Source organism: Podarcis filfolensis, assembly GCF_964270895.1.
Source record: "Podarcis filfolensis genome assembly, chromosome: 3".
Taxonomy (NCBI): domain Eukaryota; kingdom Metazoa; phylum Chordata; class Lepidosauria; order Squamata; family Lacertidae; genus Podarcis; species Podarcis filfolensis.
Window position 1 is genome coordinate 43,232,160 of NC_139606.1, and position 19,496 is coordinate 43,251,655.

General features: G+C 37.5%; 1 protein-coding gene across 3 annotated transcripts in view; it reads left to right on the forward strand.

Moving 5' to 3' along the window:
- ZNF292 (zinc finger protein 292) overlaps positions 1-17,748 on the forward strand; it is a 30,862-nt gene extending 13,114 nt beyond the window's left edge. For all 3 annotated transcript variants that reach the window (XM_083608262.1, XM_083608263.1, XM_083608264.1), the window contains exons 6-9: positions 4,893-5,095; positions 6,676-6,812; positions 8,013-8,154; positions 9,679-17,748. In XM_083608262.1, coding sequence (XP_083464388.1) covers positions 4,893-5,095; positions 6,676-6,812; positions 8,013-8,154; positions 9,679-16,824 — 7,628 coding nt within the window. In that variant the 3' untranslated portion in view covers positions 16,825-17,748. The remainder of the gene's footprint in view (positions 1-4,892; positions 5,096-6,675; positions 6,813-8,012; positions 8,155-9,678) is intronic.
- The last annotated feature ends 1,748 nt before the right edge of the window (positions 17,749-19,496 follow it).

The following is a 19,496-nucleotide window of genomic DNA, read 5'->3' on the forward strand; positions in this document are numbered from 1 at the left end:
CGATTGGAAAAAATCACGTTTGGCACCAAAACTCCAGAAACAATGCAAAGCTGATAAATAGGAGTGGATGTGTAGCACAAAGGCAAAAGGGCATCAATGTCCGGCATTTTCAAGTGAGCACTGCTAGCAAAACTAGCAAAGAACACAGAGCATACAAGAACAAGGTGATACATCAACATCTGTTCTCCAAAGAACAGTGTTTAAAGAGCTTCTGTAAAGCTATTCAAGGTTTTTCTGTGGATATGGCACAGTAAATTTGCAAGACATTTTAATGTCTGAGTATAGCTGTGTTAAAAGTTCTGAAACATAACAGTTTTGATACAATATAAGCATTGTCTGGTTTTTTGTTTAGTGATTATAAAGTAGTGGTTTAATAGTGGCAAAACAAAGCAATTTTGTGTCTCATTTGCATGCTTTTAAGTGATCCTGATAGTTTACTCTCTTTTTCTATTTTAATTTTAAAGAAACATTCAAAATTCTGCAAAACACAGTGTTATCAAACAGAATCTGATGACAATATACATAGTCCACATACAATTATAGATCACTGTTCAACAAAAACAGACATAAAATAAAACCAAAATAAATAAACATCCTCCCATCAGATGTTAAGGAGATAAGTTATTACACAACTTCAGAAAATATTTGAAGGTAGCCCTGTATAGGGAAGTTTTTTAATGTTTAATGTTGTATTATGTTTTTATATATGTTGGAAGACACTCAGAGTGGCTGGAGCAACCTAGTCAGATGGGCGAGGGTACCAAAAATTGTTGTTGAAGGTAGCGACTGGAACTATTTATAACATAGATATAATGGCTGAACAAGACAGGGTTACAAACATGGACTCTATTATACCAAGGGAAAGTAATTAAAGTGTTCTGTTGTCCTAAGTCACTATCAGCCATATTCATTCATTACTGCTTTGTTTCATTGCTCTTTATTTGCCTATTTTCTTTTTCTTTATTCCTCATCATCCCAAAACTGTCTAAATAATTTTATTTACCGTATTTTTCGCTCTATAACACGCACCCGACCATAACACGCACGTAGTTTTTAGAGGAGGAAAATCCGTAGGCATGCCACCCGCAGGCATTCCCTCCATAACACGCACAGACATTTCCCCTTACTTTTTAGGAGGAAAAAAGTGAGTGTTATGGTGCAAAAAATACGGTATCTTTATCCAATTACCTTCCCCATTTTTTCTCTAGTTTGGGAACCCTCCAAACATACATATTTTCTGAGTATGTTTTATTTAGCCCAGTGCCTTATTTTATGTCAGCCTTCTTCAATCTTGTGCCTTCTAAATGTTTTGGATGACAATTCCCATCATCCTTGACCGCTGGTGGTGTTGGTTGGGGCTAGTGAGAGTTACATTCCAAAAACATCTGGAGGGCACCAGGTCGGGGAATGCTGTTAGTTGAGCAAGCTGTAAGTGTCTATTAAAAATTAAGGCTGCAAATCAAGGAAGCAGTATATGATTGTCAGGGAGAACTACATGTGCAACCTGAGTAGGATTACAGGTGGTGCCATTTTGTGTGTGTCCAATTGACGCACAACCACCATTGTACACATCATTTTTGGCCCTGGAATGGAGGTGGAACAGGCTTATAGTGACCCAGAACACAACTCCTGCACAAGCGGGGAGTTGCCTGTACATGCATTCACTACAATTGTTGTCATTGCCAAAGTCACTGTTCAGTATAAGAAGAGGCTTCTCTTCTGCCATTGGGACTGCTGTACCAAAACATCAAACAAAATTAGATGTACATGTAGCTCTCTCACCATTCCCATGCCAGCACATCACTTCGTTTAATTGCTGCTGCAGTTAATGAAAAATATACCTTGACATTTGATTTTGGAAAGCATTGCCAAAGCATTTCGAGTCAGTATAGGGAGACTTATTGAAGACTGTTATTAATAAGTTTTTGCCTGTTACATATTTGTTTGACCCTTCCAAAATTACAAAGTTACAATTGCTTTCCATGCTCACTTAAGTTAAAACTTTGTCTTTCTTAAAAGGTATGGGAAAATAGTGCACATACTGTTTCACTTTTCAAAAACATGAAGATAAAGATTGGCTGAATAGTTCATTTTAATTTATGATATAATTCACAATTTTAATTTACAAAATTTAGAAATTTAATTGTGAAGGCTTTATAACAAAAATACAAGTACATGGTTAAGGTATAAATACTAGTTGTAAATATTAACTGGTCTTTACTGATTCACACATACATTGGTGTTAAATATTTAATGGACAGTTACTGATCACATATTGTTGTTTCGCCCTGTTTGCATTTCACATTTTAAAGTGGAAAGTTCAATCACCTTACAGTTTGGTCTGAAACAAGTCTAATTGAAAGTACGCCTCATTGTTATCAGTGAAGCTTTCTTGCTTTGCAGCATTAATGTAGTAACATTCTAGAATGTAAGTCAGTGCTTAGCTGCATTGGATTGTGATACTGTATTGTGTGTTTTGATGTAGTAATTTTAACACTTAATATTGGGTTTATACCTTTTTATGTGCCTGAGATTCAGTAACAAGAACAGACAAAAGGCAAGTTTGTCTGTTGATGAATACATATTATTCTCTGGCTTCTGAAATTTGAATTATAGGGATATTCAGTAATTGCATTTAAGTCTCTTTCCTAAGTTGTAAAGAGCATTTCTAGCAATGTACCTAATGTTGGAAGATAGTATAAAATGTGTTTGTTTCTAGTATTTGAAATTATTATTGTGAGTTGTATTATCATTCAGTGGATATCACTGATAAAGCCTGTTTTTAATCAGTGTGTTAGTTTAAAAATATTATTTATTATTATATAATATATAATATAATATTATACTGGAAAGTATCTTTGTAAATAATTTATGGCGGAATTCAGATGAGATTGACCTCTGAATCATAAATCACAATTGTCTTTTTGCAGCCGTAATAATACTGAATCTGCCTCTTTCGTCCCATTTCATCAGCTTGCCCTCTGAAAAGTAATTAGAACGATTAATTTATCTGCAAGAATATCTGTTTTCATATTATAAAGCTACTTAATCCAGACAAGCTGCAGTGACATTGATTTTAATCTATTTCCTTAACCTTTTTGGTGGATCTTTTTTAATTAACTTTTGCATCCTAGCTTTATTGATTTATTTTGGTTTTTTACCTTTAGACTCTATAGATGAGTCATAATTGTATATATAAAGCCATCTGGATTCTTCTCCAATTTCTCTCTCATTTTACCCTTCTTCTAAAGACCAGTGTCTAAAATCTCTTTGTAAATACAAAAATTAGTGTGTGCGCATGTGGGAAAAACAAGTAGCTTTTAATCAGGTTTTGTTTTTGTTTTGTTTTGTTTAAAAAAACCTTTTAAATAATTTTAAATTTGGTTCTAATATGTACAACTTAAAATATATCTGGAGTGTCTCTCTTGATGGAACCTAGCCCGGCCAGGTGGGTTTCAAGGTGGGTCACAGTTCGGTCCCACTGCATTGTGCACCCCAGTTCATCACTTCACTTGTTCACATAGGTGTGCATAGCAGTCATTACCCTCCACCTGCGCTGCGACTGGCTTTGGGCTGTTGCACAAGGATGCTGCCACCCAGCAATAGAGAGGGGTGTCGCCACCACCTTCCCAACACTTCCGCCTGTTGGTCAAGCTTGACCCCGGGGGTGGAGGTGTGGCCAGCTTGCAGCATTGGGCTGCCACACAAGGAAGCTGTCTCTGCAGATCCCTCATGCGCCAGATCCCTCTCAGCTGGCCCTGGAGTGGCCCTAAAGAGAAGGAGCTGCTGCCACTGCTGCCCCAGCCCCAAAGGCTGGGCTTGGGTGCGGCTTCCTTCGATGAGGGAACCTATTGTGGGGGTGCCTAGTTGCGCGCCTTCGAAAGAAATGTGTCTGAAGCTGCGACCGTCCCCATCCTGTTCTCCCCCCCCCCACGCTATGGCACTGGCTCTTATATATGTTCATTGCTGCAGCTTTCTTTGTAATTGCTAGCTTGAGAGCCATAGGTGATAAGGAACTGCATGTCAGAGGGTGCATGGAATTCCATGCATGTGAACGAGCTAGCGGAGGAGGAATGGAACACTGTTCCTACCGTGCACCCAGTGTAGAAACCAAGTAGGGTGCCAGAATCTGGTGCTTAGCATAAAAATACAATGAATTGTTGCAGGAAGGAAATACTTCTTTGTCTCCCTCTGTAGCCCCTCCAGTCCCTCTCCTGTTATAAAAAAATACATAATTGCAGACTAGTTTGTGGTCTTATTCATTAGGATTATTTGTTGGTTGTACCAATCCTGTAGTCATATATTTGTACAATTGTGTGCCGAATGAAATCTTACCTTGACACCATCCAGTGTAAATTGTTCATTAAGAAGGTTGTTCAGCCCCCTCTCCCCTCATTATAACTTGTGTTCTCTGAAGTAAATTATGTTGAAATACAAATAATATTACTGCAAAAAAGGTAATCTCACTTATTTCCCATACCATAATTTAGAAAAGTTGGTATATCATAGGGTTTGTTCAGAAGTTATCCCTGAGAAGGAATCAAGGTAGAATTTGGGTTTATGAACACCCTTACCCATGTTTCTACTTCTCTTTTCATGATAACTGGTGACAGAACAGGAGCTTCTATACTCTTATGATGAGAGGGATTGAGGAGGGAATGTACAGCAGTGAAATCATGTCCAAACTCTTAACCACATTGATGATCAGAGGGAAGAATTGAAGCTCTGGCTTACTTTTTAAAAATTGAAATAGGTTTACTGTAGTCAAGTTGGGCCCTTTCAAAATCCTTCTAACAGTTAGTGCCTTTGCCTTTCATGATAAATACTGGTATGTAGACCTGTGTTAACACTTACTGCATGGTGAGCTAACAATATGTCTAATTGTCTTTCAGTGAATCAGTTTTTAACCTTTGAAGGCCCTATGCTACTGGATGTGCGCATTAAGCATTTGATGAAAACAAAGCAGTTAACTCAAGCAACTGCCCTGGCAAAAGTGTGCTCTGACAATCCAGAAATCAGCAGCAAAGGCAGTTTTAAGCAAACCTATCTAGTCTGCCTTTGTTCTGGGTCACCAAATGAAAAGCTAATGCAGGAGGTAAGTATGTTTTAGAAATATGCCTTGTGACTTTCTCAAAGCATCAGTAATAAGAGTATTGGGAAACATGGTTCAGAAGTGCATGTTGTAACATTCTCTGAAGAAAGAATTACTTGTGTTCTAGAACAGTTAAGCTTGAGTCAGTGCAAACTGCAAGGTATAAAACATACTGGGCCAGATTCAACTACCCCATTCATGGAAGCTAGCACAAGGACTCCAGCTAGCTCAATGGAGCTTTCCCCCTCTCTTCCCCTGTACCTGCCCCAAATCCTCCCTGGAGAGTTGGGAGAACCCCCAGAACAGCATGGCAGGAAGGAGAAGGAAGATTGTTTCATCTGGCAAGCAGAAATATTCTCATTGGTGGTATATTTAATTCCACCCATTGACTCTTATCCCTTAAAAAAGAATTGTTGAGGTGTTCGCCATATTTTATTATATGGGGGTCTATTCATTAATGTATAGTACCCAGTATTTGGATATAATGGCCTTTAAATTGGAACAATTGGGCATACAAAGGTTAGGAGGGAATTCATGGTTTTGAATAATTCTGGGAGATGAAGGGTTTCATGGAAGCTCTTAATATAAGGGGTAATTAAATATGCTCAGTGGTCAGTCTTTGAAACATTCATATCTGTTAGACCCTCTTTGGCAGTAATCAGAAAGGAACTGACAGCCTTGTTCGAGCTTTTGAAGAGAAATGACAGAATGACTCCATTTGGCATTAATATCTTTTAAAATGCCCTTCCTCTTTCAGCATTAACCACACTACCTGGTGAATGCTAAGCTTTTGACTACCTTCAAATCCTTTAACCATGGCTGGCATTGACCTCAGTGCAGATGCTCTGCTGCAGCATTGTTAAAGTTGAAAAGGGTTAGAAGAAAGGGATTCTAGTACTGTATAAGGAAAGGAAGGCAGTTCATGAACATGCTGAAGCCCAGAGGTTGCTCCCAATCTCTTAACCAAAATTAAGTCCTTTGGTTCCTGGAGTCCTTTCACTTGGATTATTTTATATTTGGGAATGATTTGTACAGGTCCTTACAAACATAGGGTAGGATTTCCCTAACAAGACCTATCAGCAGAAGCCCTGCACAAAACATTTTGCTTGCACAGTGGGGCTTTTCCCCTCCACCCACCCATGTGTGTTGGTAAGGCGAATCCCCAGAACAGTACTCAGAAGGTGGAGAGGTGAGTGGTTATTCTGTTTGGCAAACGGAAATGCTTGCACTGACAGAAGGATCAGAAGAGTGTGACGTTAAATTCCTCCCATAAACTAATAAAACATACATAGAGACTTAAGTATTTTTGTCTGTGTTAGCAGTATTTTTAGTCTCTCTGGATAAGTGTAATAGAAGATGCTGGTGTATAAATTTAGGAGATCATTGAGATGATTTATGTAATGTATAAACTGTACAAGTTAGATTTTTTTCTTTTTGAAAAATAATCATGGTTTTTACATAGACTATCACTGTTTAAAGCAATTGCTTAAACTGCTGATATGTACTATGCATGTTTTGATGTAATCGGATTTAATATTTTAACTGAAAACAAATTACTTAATCTTTTTTTCCTCACTCTTCAGATTGCAGATATAGACTGCAAAGATGCTTTAGAAATGATCTGTAATCTAGAATCTGAAGGAGATGAAAAGAGTGCTCTTATTTTATGTGCAGCATTTTTATCTCGTCAACTGCAGCAGGGAGAGATGTATTGTGCATGGTAGGTTTGAATCCTTTGAAGTATGTTAGTTAGAATATATTATACAGCAAATATACAAATGGAGTAATGGAACAGAAATATTATAAAATTGAGTATTTTGTCATAACTTGTGATAGCTAGTGCCATTGGCGTCCCTAATTTATCCTAATTAATGATAAGATAGCAGATCAAATATTACAAAGCAACCGTAGTTTTACCTCTGTAGGAACCAAATTCTACAGCTCTTAGCAGACTGCTGTAATAGAAGTTAAGTTAATATATCTAAAATACTTACCTCATCATTGCGAGATTTTATTGTACCAGTACATTTCCAAGTACTATGCAGTGAAATGACTAGTAGACTGTTCCTTGTGAAAATAACCCAGAGCATATTTAACGCTGAAACTTGCATCTTTACCATTTATATCTGTATAAGATAGATATTGAGTGTTAAGTGGGAAAATATAATACTTGGAATGAAATGCTTAGTCATGAAAATGTTAGCACATTTAACATTTAGGATTTTTCTGTAAATTTTATTAAAATAAGATTTCAATCACAAGTTCAAGAATGATGGATTGTAAATCACTCTTAGTTTTATGCTGCTCAAGATGCATTAAGCAAGCCAATTTCCTCATCTCAAGTATTCAGAAAGAATGACTTGCTTTCCATGTGTCCAGGCATAGTTTAGATTACTTTAAGTCAAACAGTTCTCTTTTAAATGTACTGTAATCTTTCTCCTGTTTTTGGCCAAAATATCATGCAGGTAGGCTGCCTCTGAAGCTATTATTTTTCTTTGTATTCCAACTGTTTCCAAAAATTCCCAATAAGTAGAAGCTGCAGGGAATTCCCAAGGTGCCATACTAGCAATTGTTTACCTTAATTTATAGGGCATGGGGCTGCCACCTCTGTTGCATTGATTGCCAACTCCCAGCCCCCTCCCTTCACCCCTGCCCACTTGCTACCCCTGCCAACACACTACCCTCCCCATTGTGAATCCCCATCCTTCCACATCTCTCACAGCTCACCCCAATCCACTGTGAGAGGGTGAGAAGATGAGAAAGTCTTTCATCGCATTCTGCCAGAATGAAGTGTGCATTTTGAAATTCCCACTTCCTTCCAGGAGCAGTGGAAAAAGGAGAGAAAGACACACACACCCTTCTAGTAACTACAGTGTTTCAATGTTAGTATAGTTTTAACTTTGTAAATCTCAATTTTCAGGGAACTGACACTCTTCTGGAGCAAACTACAGCAAAGGGTAGAGCCTTCTGTACAAATATATCTAGAGAGATGTCGTCAACTTTCTGTGTTAACAAAGACAGTATACCACATTTTCTTCCTAATTAAAGTAATCAATTCAGAGGTAAGGATGTGCAGTAAGGTTATTTGTGATGCTGTGAATTGAAAATCCACTTGGTAGTGACTTGCAAAGTATAGTGCACCTACCTCATGAAAATACAGTTCTTCGCACTTCCAACTATGGTATCTGCATGCGTAAACTAGCAGTCAGAAGTTCCTGTGAAGCATAATTTCCTCTTGTCTCAGAGAATGCTGGCATGACAGTGTGCACTTTGCGCTCAGTATCTCTGGCTGCCAAAAATGTCCAAAACACTAACCATTTGCTTAGAACATCTTTTAAAGAAAGGGAGGGAGGATGAGCCCATCTGTGGGAGAGAGCTTTTGATTGCTTTTGACCATTCTAGATGGCCTTGACTCCTACATCAGTTTTATGAAGTAGAAAGATTGCATTGGGTACAATACAGCCAAATTTTGCTCACTCTGTTTCAATAGCATCCTGGGTAAAGTATTTATTTTCCTGTTATGTTTATATTTCTAGGCTATTTTCCTGCCCAAAGGCCAGTAAACCAGGTTACAAATAAAAACAGCTCAAAACTTAGAAGTCAACAGCTAAACAAAATAAAGAAAAAAAAGTCAAATGCAGAGCAGCACCAAAACAACCTCCAACTGTTAAAAAGCAAACATCAAAATACAGCAAGAAACCAGGCCAGCATGAAATCAAGACCAAAGGAACAATGAAATAATAAAACAATTGTAACAGAACAGCCTATAGTGTGGAGGTAATACAAGTATAGGGGAGATAGTTCCACATCCTGTTTCAGGACGATGTGGGCAAGTGGAAGTTCTTCCAGGGAATAGGTCTTAGTAGGTCAGTTGTATTCCTTAGTTTGGGACCTTAGTTTGCTTGACTCTGCCTTAAATTGTATAGCGATGTCTGCCCAAGAGTTGCTAAAGATACTAGGTTGGATCCAGAGAAGAGGACATTTGCACAAGTAGATTTTCTTCATGTGTCCTTCACATGAAAAGCTGCATGATACTGCTGTCTGATTTCAGCTCATTCATTCCCATTCCAGCATTTCATCTTCCAGCCATCAGAAACATTTTATTTGATGGATGCAGGTAGCTGCAATTTGGGTTGGGAAATTCTTTTCATGCAAACATCCTTATGCTTACGTTTCTCTGGATACAACCCAGAGATGTTTGAGAATGCCATTTACAGGTAATAGCTCTGATAAATGTTGAGCCTTGCGGGACACAACTGAATTAAGGACAAAGAAGTTGCTCTTTTCCCCAATATTATTTTTTGTGCTTCTATATATTGTAAGGCAGTTGCTGGTTTCACTTAATAATTATGGGGTTTTTTCATATTAATCAAAAACTGAATTCTATAACTGTTCCTGGAAGAAGTGATTAATTTTGACAAAATGTAGACCATTATCCATTTAATGCAAAAATATGGGTTTTAATTGTATGTTTAATGTTCAGATGTAAGGGAAAGAGTTTGAATAATCATTTATAGAATTTACTGAAATCAATTGTAAGCATTACATAATGTTTGAAATTACTTTTTAATTTGTCTCTTTTACAGATCGATGCTGCTGGACTTGCAACGTGCATTGAACTTTGTGTGAAAGCATTGCGTTTGGAAGCCAGTGAGAATACAGAGGTCAAGATTTCCATTTGCAAGACTATATCTTGTTTGTTGCCTGATGATTTGGAGGTTAAACGTGCTTGTCAACTGAGTGAATTTCTCCTCGAGCCAAATGTGGATGCATACTATGCTGTTGAAATGCTGTATAATCAGCCTGACCAGAAATATGATGAAGAAAACCTTCCAATACCAAATTCATTACGCTGTGAGCTCTTACTTGTATTAAAAACTCAATGGCCTTTCGATCCAGAATTTTGGGACTGGAAAATGCTAAAACGTCAGTGTCTTGCATTGATGGGAGAAGAGGCATCAATTGTATCATCAATAGATGAGTTGAATGACAGTGAAATGCATGAAAAAGCAGAGGACTGCCAAGATGAAAACAAAGAAACTTTAGTGAATGGACTTTCTGGATGTTTTGATGAAGCTACAAACTTACTTAGAAGCATTAGAGATAAAAAGCAGAAAAACCGAGAAATAAAGAAACTGAGAGAGCGAGGGTTCATATCTGCTAGATTCAGGAACTGGCAAGCATACATGCAATATTGTGTACTGTGTGACAAAGAATTCCTTGGACATAGAATAGTAAGGCATGCACAGAAACACTACAAGGATGGAATCTATAGTTGCCCAATATGTGCACAGAATTTTAATTCTAAAGAAACATTTGTTCCGCATGTCACACTACACGTTAAGAAGTCTAGTAAAGAGAGACTGGCTGCAATGAAACCACTGAGAAAATTAGGAAGACCACCTAAAACAGCAACCACTGGTGTGAACAAGAAGAACAATACTGTAGTTAAGCAGGAACAACGGCACATAAAAAAGAACAGCCTTTATGCAGCAGACTTCATTGTTTTTAATGATAATGATGGTTCTGATGATGAAAATTTTGAAAAAGACAAACCTTACATTCCAGAGATAACACCAGTTCAGAAACCTTTGCCTGTCAATGAGTTTACATGTCCTGTTAGCTTGTGTAAGAAAGGCTTTAAATACTTTAAAAATTTGATTGCACATGCGAAAGGTCATAAAGACAATGAAGAAGCTAAACGGTTTCTTGAAATGCAGAGCAAAAAAGTCATTTGCCAGTACTGTAGACGCCATTTTGTAAGTGTTACCCACCTCAATGATCATTTACAAATGCATTGTGGCAGCAAACCCTACATCTGTATCCAGATGAAATGTAAATCTAGCTTTAATAGTTATGCTGAACTTTTGAGTCATCGGAAAGAGCACCCACTCTTCAAGGCAAAGTGTATGTTTCCGAAATGTGGAAGAGTGTTTTCAGAAGCATACTTACTTTATGATCATGAAGCACAGCACTATAATACCTTCACCTGCAAATTTGCAGGTTGTGGAAAAGTTTACCGCTCCCAAAATGAATTAGAAAAGCATATTGAAGACCATACTAAATCATCTGAAAAAACACAGCTGTCTGATGGTGAGAATAATTCTTCCCAACCTTTAGAAGAAAATGAGAATGCTGAAGAAATCCATCCAAAAGAAACGTTTGTTGTACCACCTGAAAATGGTATAAATATCTGTGCCAAAGCAGAAAATTATGTCTCGGATCAGTTCAAAGATGAATCTCTCAGGACTGAGGGAACAAAAATGCCAGCTAGTGTACTGGAACAGATTAATTCAATCTCTGTAGAAAGTGTGGAGCAACCTATACCTGCTCCTCCTGCAAAGGCAGAACCGGTAGCTGTGGCCAGCAGTGTTTTGATGCCTCTTCTAGGCCAAAGAATTAGAGAAAACATGGCAAGAAAAGGTAAATTACCTGCTTTGAGTAGTAAAATAGATACTGGTGCATCTGTAGTCCAACAGTTATGCCCAACAGTTGAAGATACTTGTAATGATCTTGCAGTGTTCCAGGAAGGAAAGGAACATGACTGTGTTGGTGAGTCCCAAACAGTTTCCATGCATTCAGTTAAACTTGAACCTGAAGTTCTTGCATCAAAAAGCCCTGAAAAAGAGATAAGTCTTATGTCCTTCATGCCGAATCAAGTTGGCTGTCAAAATTTACTCTCTCCCAAACTTCAGATGGAAGAGAGCATTAAGACTGCTCCCAATTTTTATAATTTGCCTCTAAAGACTTTAGAAGGGATTGCACTTGCTCCAACCCAGAACAGCCTCGGCACTCCATTTGTTCCAGTCATACCACTGGCAGCTCCAGTTCAGAAGTTCACTTGCCAAGTTGATGGATGTACTCGAGTCTACAATTCTTGCCAAAGCATTGGCAAACACATGAAGACAGCCCATCCTGATCAATATGCTGCATTTAAGATGCAGCGCAAGAATAAAAGGAGTAAAAAAACAAGCAGTTTGCAAAACCTGTCAAATGATAGCAAAATTGTTTATTTTTTACCATCACAAGTATCTACTCCCGCTAGTGATGCTTTTCTTCAACAAGCCAAGACCACTTCAAATCCCCCTTGTACAAGCCAACTGCAGCAGCTGTCTAACGCTCTTTTTCCAACACGTCTGGAAAGTATGACTAATTCCCTATTACCCAACGTGGAAAATGTTATAAATGTAGGTCTGTCATCCCATATTAAAAGTGAAACAGAGAATACATTAGGCGCACAATTGGGAAGTTTGTCCAGTGCAACTTTACCTTCACAGCTGGACGAACTAGAAAAAACAGTTATGCCTCTGAACATTGACAGTGGTTCAGATCCTTTCCTTCCTTTACCTTCAGAAAATGGTCCAATTTCTCTCTTTCCTTCTCTTGCTGATAATGGTCCGAGTTCTGTTTTCTCACAAATGGAGAACAATACCAGTCACTTTTCCTCCCTAGAAGGAAACAATAACTCTGCTTTTACAAAAGAGGAAAGTGTTGATGTGCTCTTCCCTTCACAAGTAAATAATGAGAGTAATTTCAGTGAAACCACTCCGCAACTCCTTGTTTCAGAAAAAGTGAAAAAGGTTCGTAGGCGAGATCCAGATGGAAAAGAAAAGAAGCCAAAGCATAACAAGCGGGCAAAATGGCCAGCAATAATCAGGGATGGCAAATTTATTTGTAGTCGATGTTATAGGGTTTTTTCTAATCCTAGATCACTTGGTGGCCACCTGTCTAAACGCTCCTATTGTAAGCCCCTAGATGAATCGGAAATTTCTCATGAAGCTCTACAGCTTAATGGACAATCTTCTCTTCTTGCCAGTATGATTCTTTCTTCAAATGCATTGAGCTTACAGCAGCAACAGGAGCCAACTTTTAATCCAGAAGTGTGTTTTAAAGAGCCATCATTCCTTCAGCTGCTGGCTACTGAAAATCGGTCAACTGCTTTTTTCCAGAACTTGTTTCCACGGACTAATACGACTACCTTCAATGCAAGTGAAAATGAAGAAGGAAATGAAATTATCAAACAGGCCTTGGAAACTGCAGGCATTCCAAGTACTTTTGATTCTACAGAAATATTACCGCATGTAATTACAACTAGCTGTATCACTGGTACTACTGAAATAAATGCAACAGTTTTGCCAAATCCAGGTGTGTCACCTTCGTTACCAACTACCTTGCTATCAGACCAAAACAGAACAATTAACACCAAAATTTCCTCAGTAGAAGAATGCAACAGCTTACCAGTATTTCCAGATGACTTAATACTTAAGACTATTGAAAATGGCTTATGTTCCAGCTTGGTTTCTAATTCTACTGCCACAGCACATAATTTTGGAAATAATACTTCACGTATTTCAGTCATAAGCAGCATCAAAAATTCAGAATTGAGTAACTTAAAGAAAAAGGGGGTCGGTGGTTCGAAGAAAAAGAAGAAAGCTGCTGCTGACATTTCACAGAAATTAGTAATTAATGATTTGTCAACATTGGGGCTTTTAGCCAGAAATGCTGAAGAAAATGTGCAAATATCGACAGAGAATCTCCAGTCAAATGTATTGACAAAATATGAGTCTCAAGTGTTAATGGAAAATCTTACACAAAAACTGAGCAATGTGGACAGCGAGTTAATTGCCAGTGTCAAAGAGAACTTTAATACTAGTCATGACACTCATGAAGAAACAGTTTGCTTATCAGTGAAATCTGAAAATGACAACTCTCAGGTCACTTTAGATTCCTGCATTCAGGAAAATTCCAATTTGGAGATTTCAGAGCAGAATGTAATTGAAAACTTTGAGAAGACCCTTGAAATAATTAAAACAGCTATGAACTCTCAGATGGTAGAAGTTAAAATGGAAAACCAGGAAGTGTCAATTGAGTCATTGCAGAGTCAGCAAATCGGTACTGCTGAGTGTACATCAGAAAACCCTTCACAAACTGTTCAACCATCCAACGTTGCGCAACACATAGCAGACATACAGAATGTCACCCTTGATAAAATTAGCCCTTCTAAGTATGACACCTCTCACAAAGATGATATTCAGATTATGGAAATATTAGAAGGTTTGAAAAAGCTGAAGTTAGAAAGTGAAACTTCAGGTCAAGTGTTTGACAGTATAATTCATTGTCTTCCAGCAGATTCACTACCACAGATTCTTCTTCCATTTGTAACAACTGAAACCACTTCTCCTGTCCAGCCACCTTCAGAAACGCATAATCGGTTCAGTGAAAAAGCCCATAAACCTTTTATGTGCCAGGCCCCAAGCTGCAGTTACAGTGCTATGACCAAGGATGCATTATTTAAACACTACAGCAAAATACATCAATACACTGCAGAAATGATATTGGAAATTAAGAAACACCAGTTGAAATATGCACCCTTTAAATGTGTTGTAGCTACCTGTCCAAAAACATTTACAAGAAATTCTAACCTCCGGGCCCACTGTCAGCTGGTACATCACTTTACAACAGAGGAAATGGTAAAACTAAAACTAAAAAGACCCTATGGGAGAAGATCCCAAAACAAAACTGCAAACTTAACACCAAGGCCTGTTGAACTAAAGAGTATACCTTGTGTGCTAATGGAAAGTGCACAGGAAGCGCAATTGACTAAAGATCTTGAAATAAAGAAAGAAGCATGTATAGAAACTGTGAAAGTGCCAGAAATAGTGGTGCCAGAGAGAGTGATCCCAGAGGAGGTGGTGCCAGAAAGTACACCAGATGTTTCTGAAAAAATGGAAAAACCTCCACAAGTGGTTACCATTCCTCCTGAACTTTATAATGTTGCCACACTAAAAAACATACAGGTACAACCCAAAGTACGCAAAATTAGAAGACATAGGAAAGAGAAAGAGGAGAAAAAACACCCCAAACCAGCATGTAAAACTTTAGAACTTCCTACTAGTTATAGTCCCTACAGACCTTACAGATGTGTACATCAAGGTTGTTTTGCTGCTTTTACAATACAGCAGAATTTGATTCTTCATTATCAAGCTGTACACAAATCTGATCTGCCCTCCTTCTCTGTGGAAGGAGAAGAAGAAAGTGAGCCGAGTAAAGATGAGGAGTTTTGTAAAGAAGAAGACTGTGATGAAACTGAAACAAATGTAGTTGTAAAAGAATTCAGATGTGAGGTGAGAAATTGCTCAAGGATATTTCAGGAAGTCACTAGTCTTATTCAGCACTACATGAAGCTTCATGAAATGACTCCTGAGGAAATTGGAAGCATGAAGTCAGCCTTGGATGTTGGAAGATTCCCTTGTGATCAGTCTGAATGTAAATCATCCTTTGCAATGTATATTAATTATATTACTCATTTAGAAGTGGATCATGGAATAAAGATAAAACAAACAAAAACAGAGGATGGCATGTACAAGTGTGATTGTGAAGGCTGTGATCGTATTTATGCAACAAGGTCTAATCTCCTACGACATATTTTTAATAAGCATAATGACAGGCATAAAGATCATCTGATAAGACCGAGGCGATTCTTGACACCAGGTCAGGAAAATATTTCAAGTAAGGCTAATCAGGAAAAAACCATGAAAATTAAGCATAAAGGATTAAAATATAGGGCAGGAAAGCATGGAAACAAAATATCAATTAGGACTAAGCGAAGGAAACTTATAATTGTAGAAAACAAGAACTCAAAAATGGGCCAGATCCTTGAAAATAAGGCATATACTTTGAAATGTGGAAAGTATGTGTACTCAATAAAGAGTAGGCATGATGCTTTATCAGAATGTTCAAGCACTTTGGTCACACAATATCCATGTATGATAGAAGGCTGTTCGTCAGTTGTCACAAGTGAAAATAATATAATTAGACATTATAAATGTCACAAGTTGTCTAAAGCATATACTTCAAAACACAGAAATATCCTGATTGTCTCAAACAAACATCCTGATTCATTGGAGAAAGAAGTATCTTCACAAAATGAGGCAATTGAGGACAAAACATGTGATGCAGAATTGCAGCCACATTTGTCTGAAACCCCTGAGGACTTGAGAGCCTCTACACCAGTGGCACAAAAAGAACCTGAGAAGAGTGAGAAGGATGAAGTGGATGAGCTTGCAGAAATGTTCATTACCAAACTTGTTAATGAGGACCTCACAAGTTCAGAGAATCATGGAAAGCCTTCTTCTGATGTAAATAATGACTGCCAAGAAACTAGTTCTTGCCTTTCGGAAAAGCAAAACGTAAATGGTAACTTAAAAAGAGCAAACAAAGAAAAAAATCCTCAGATTAAAAAGCGGAAAGTTGAGAAACAGGAAGAAATCTTAGCTGTTGAAGTAAGTAGTGTGCGGAGAGAGGAGGAAACTGCTGTCGCTGTTCAAACTGCTGAAGAGCAATCCGCATCTTTTGACTGGAGTTCATTTAAGCCTATGGGATTTGAAGTATCTTTCCTCAAGTTCCTTGAAGAGTCTGCAGTGAAGCAAAAGAAACCTACAGATAGAGCCTGCAATAGCTGTGGAACCAGAAAAGGTTCTCATTCAAACTCAAGAAAATCTAATGACAAGTCCTCGTTTGCAAGAACACGATCATGTTCTGAAAGTGAAATCTCTGTACAGTTTGCTAACCCATCACAATTTCAGTGTAGCGGTACTGTAAAAATAGTTTTAGATAAGACTTTTAAAAATTGCACTGAGCTTGTGTTGAAGCAGCTTCAGGAAATGAAACCTATTGTCAGTCTGATAAGACTTGATGGACATTTGGAGAAAAATCCAGAGGTTACAAAATAATCGGGTAATATATGTGGACTCTATGTTCTGATGATTAATGTCTAAACATGACCTGTACTGCATTTTTTATTTTATTTTAGTAGGAAGCCATTGAGCATGAGACTATTTCTTAAGGTTTTCTGTTGAAGTGATTTAACCTAGCAAAATCATGACAGTTGTCATGTAAATTTCTTTGTTTTTATCCCTATGGGACTTGGAACAGAATCATTGTTTCAGTTTTGTAAATAATTGATCAGAACCTCAATTTTTTATCAGATTTTTGTCCTTTTCCATGACTCAAATATTTGTGTATTGTCTGTGGTATTTTTCACTGGGTCACAGCTCATATATAACAGTACTTTTTATTTGTAGATACATTTTTGTATATATTTATTATTGTAAATCATTTGCTGCTGTTAGCAGTCTGTAAGTCTGAAATATTAAATGACACGTTTATATTCAGAATTTTAATTTGTAACTAAGTGATCCAGTTTTTAAAATATTCTTTTAAACTTTTTAAAGTAACAACTAGGTAAGTCTACCATATCCAGTTTCGTTTTGCATAAAATGTGTGTACAGGAGAAGAGATTGATCAGATCACACTTAATTGGTTAAAATACATACTGACACGGTTGTGTTTGTAACTTGAAACATCCAATATCTTTGGATGGTATTCATATGTACTTAACTCAAACTTTTTCCTATAACTGCATTTGCATTGCTTTTAATTGGATCAAAATTCTTCCACTTCCATAATATAATGGAAATGTAAATTTTAAATAGTTTGCTGACACTGAAGATTTTAAACAACATTTTGGTATTGAATAACCCATCGTGAATGTGATAGAAAATTAGTAGTGTGGAGCAGTGTATATTTTTGAGGTGGTGATTTGTGAAGTAGCCCAGTATTGCCTTAAATAAAATCACATTTCATTTCTTGTTTTATACATGTTATCTTACAAAGGTCCTTTTTGTTTTTGAAATTTAGATTTATTTATAGGGTAGCATCTACAACACAGCTTTGGAAGCAATCTTTTTTAATGAATGCATTTTTACACTACTTGTTTTGATATTACCACCTTGGTATCTGTTTTGTAAAATATAGACTATAACAGCATTAGAAACACAATATTTGCTTTTTCAATGGAAGATGAGAGTTAGTGCTCTAATTACACAACTTTCATAATAGATGATAGCCTCTCTTCTCATTCAGAGTTACAGTAGAAAATGTAAGTTTCCTTCTGCCTTTTTTAGAATTAAGTTTCCTTGTCATTTGAAGTTTACATTACATGCACGCAAAGATACTAATAGCACATCAGGTTGATGCAGGGTAGTATTAAGGCAGAGAGACCACTGTCTCATCCACCATATTGAACTTCACTCAAGATGACCCTGCTATTGAGACATCAAACAAATGACTTCAGGCTCTGTCCTAGTATCTCAAAAACGTCTTTCCCGGCAGCAGAGCAAGGGAGCAGTAGGTGAGAAAGAGGAATTAATGATGAGCTGGTGCAGTATAGACTTACTCCTTCACTTGGCACCAGGTTGAGACATATTATTAGCAACCCAGTACTTGCCATCATGGTAGCAGTAAAGATTTGTATTTGAGCTCAAAATACTTGTTCCTACTTAAATGTTTTATGTCACCAAGGTCAAAATAGAAGTGTGATATTGCCATAATAAAGAGTACATGTACACACAAGCCAAAAAAAATAAGCACAACTTACTTTTCATATATAAATATATGGCTGATGCAGCTGGGAAAGGATTGAATTGTGATGGGTCAAGTGGATTCTCTTACTGATTGTTAGACTTCAGTGAAGCCTATAGTAGATAAAACTGACTAATTTATCTTCCACAGGTTATCACTATTGCATATTTCACTTGATAAGTTGAATTTGAATGTGAAGTATGGATAAAATACCTGTTTCTAATTTTAAAATGTCTATTAAAGGAACAAATATGCAACAGTAACCACTCCCACCCCCCAGGTTGTGCCTGGACTCTTCAAGAAGCATTGTTTGGTCACCTCTTGCTTCTCTCACTCTTGCTTCATGAAAATACTTGAGGGATTAAAAGGAGGAAGAGGCAAACATGAAAGGAGAGGCCCTCCTTTTTTCTTGTTTTGTCCCTCCACAACAGAGTTTGGTAATATGTCCCTCCAGATACTGTTGGGACCCCCAACATTTATGAAACCTAGCCAGCTCCAGTGATTAGAGGTAATGGAATTTGTAGGTGAACAACATCTGAAGGGTTTCAAGTTCCTCATTCCCAACAAGTTCACATAATGTTGTCTCAGCCTTTTTTATGCTGTGTGATTTAGAAACGGGTAAGAACATGAGAGCTCCTGGATCAGGTCAGTAGCCTGTCTAGTCCATCCTATTATTGCAGTGGCCAATTAGATACCCATAGGAAGTATACAAGGTAGACCTGAGCACAACAGCACTCCCTTGCAGTTTCCAGCAACTGGTATTCAGAAGCATTCTGCTTCTGATTATGGAGATGGAGCATAGCCTTCATGGCTAGTAGATATTGATAGCCTTATTTTCCATGAATTTGTCTAGACCTTTTTCAAAACCATACAAATTGGTGGCTATCACTTCCTCCTATGGGAGTGAATTCCATAGCTTAACTATGAAAAAGTACTTTGTTCTGAATTCTCCCAACCTTCAGCTTTGTTGGATGTCCACCCT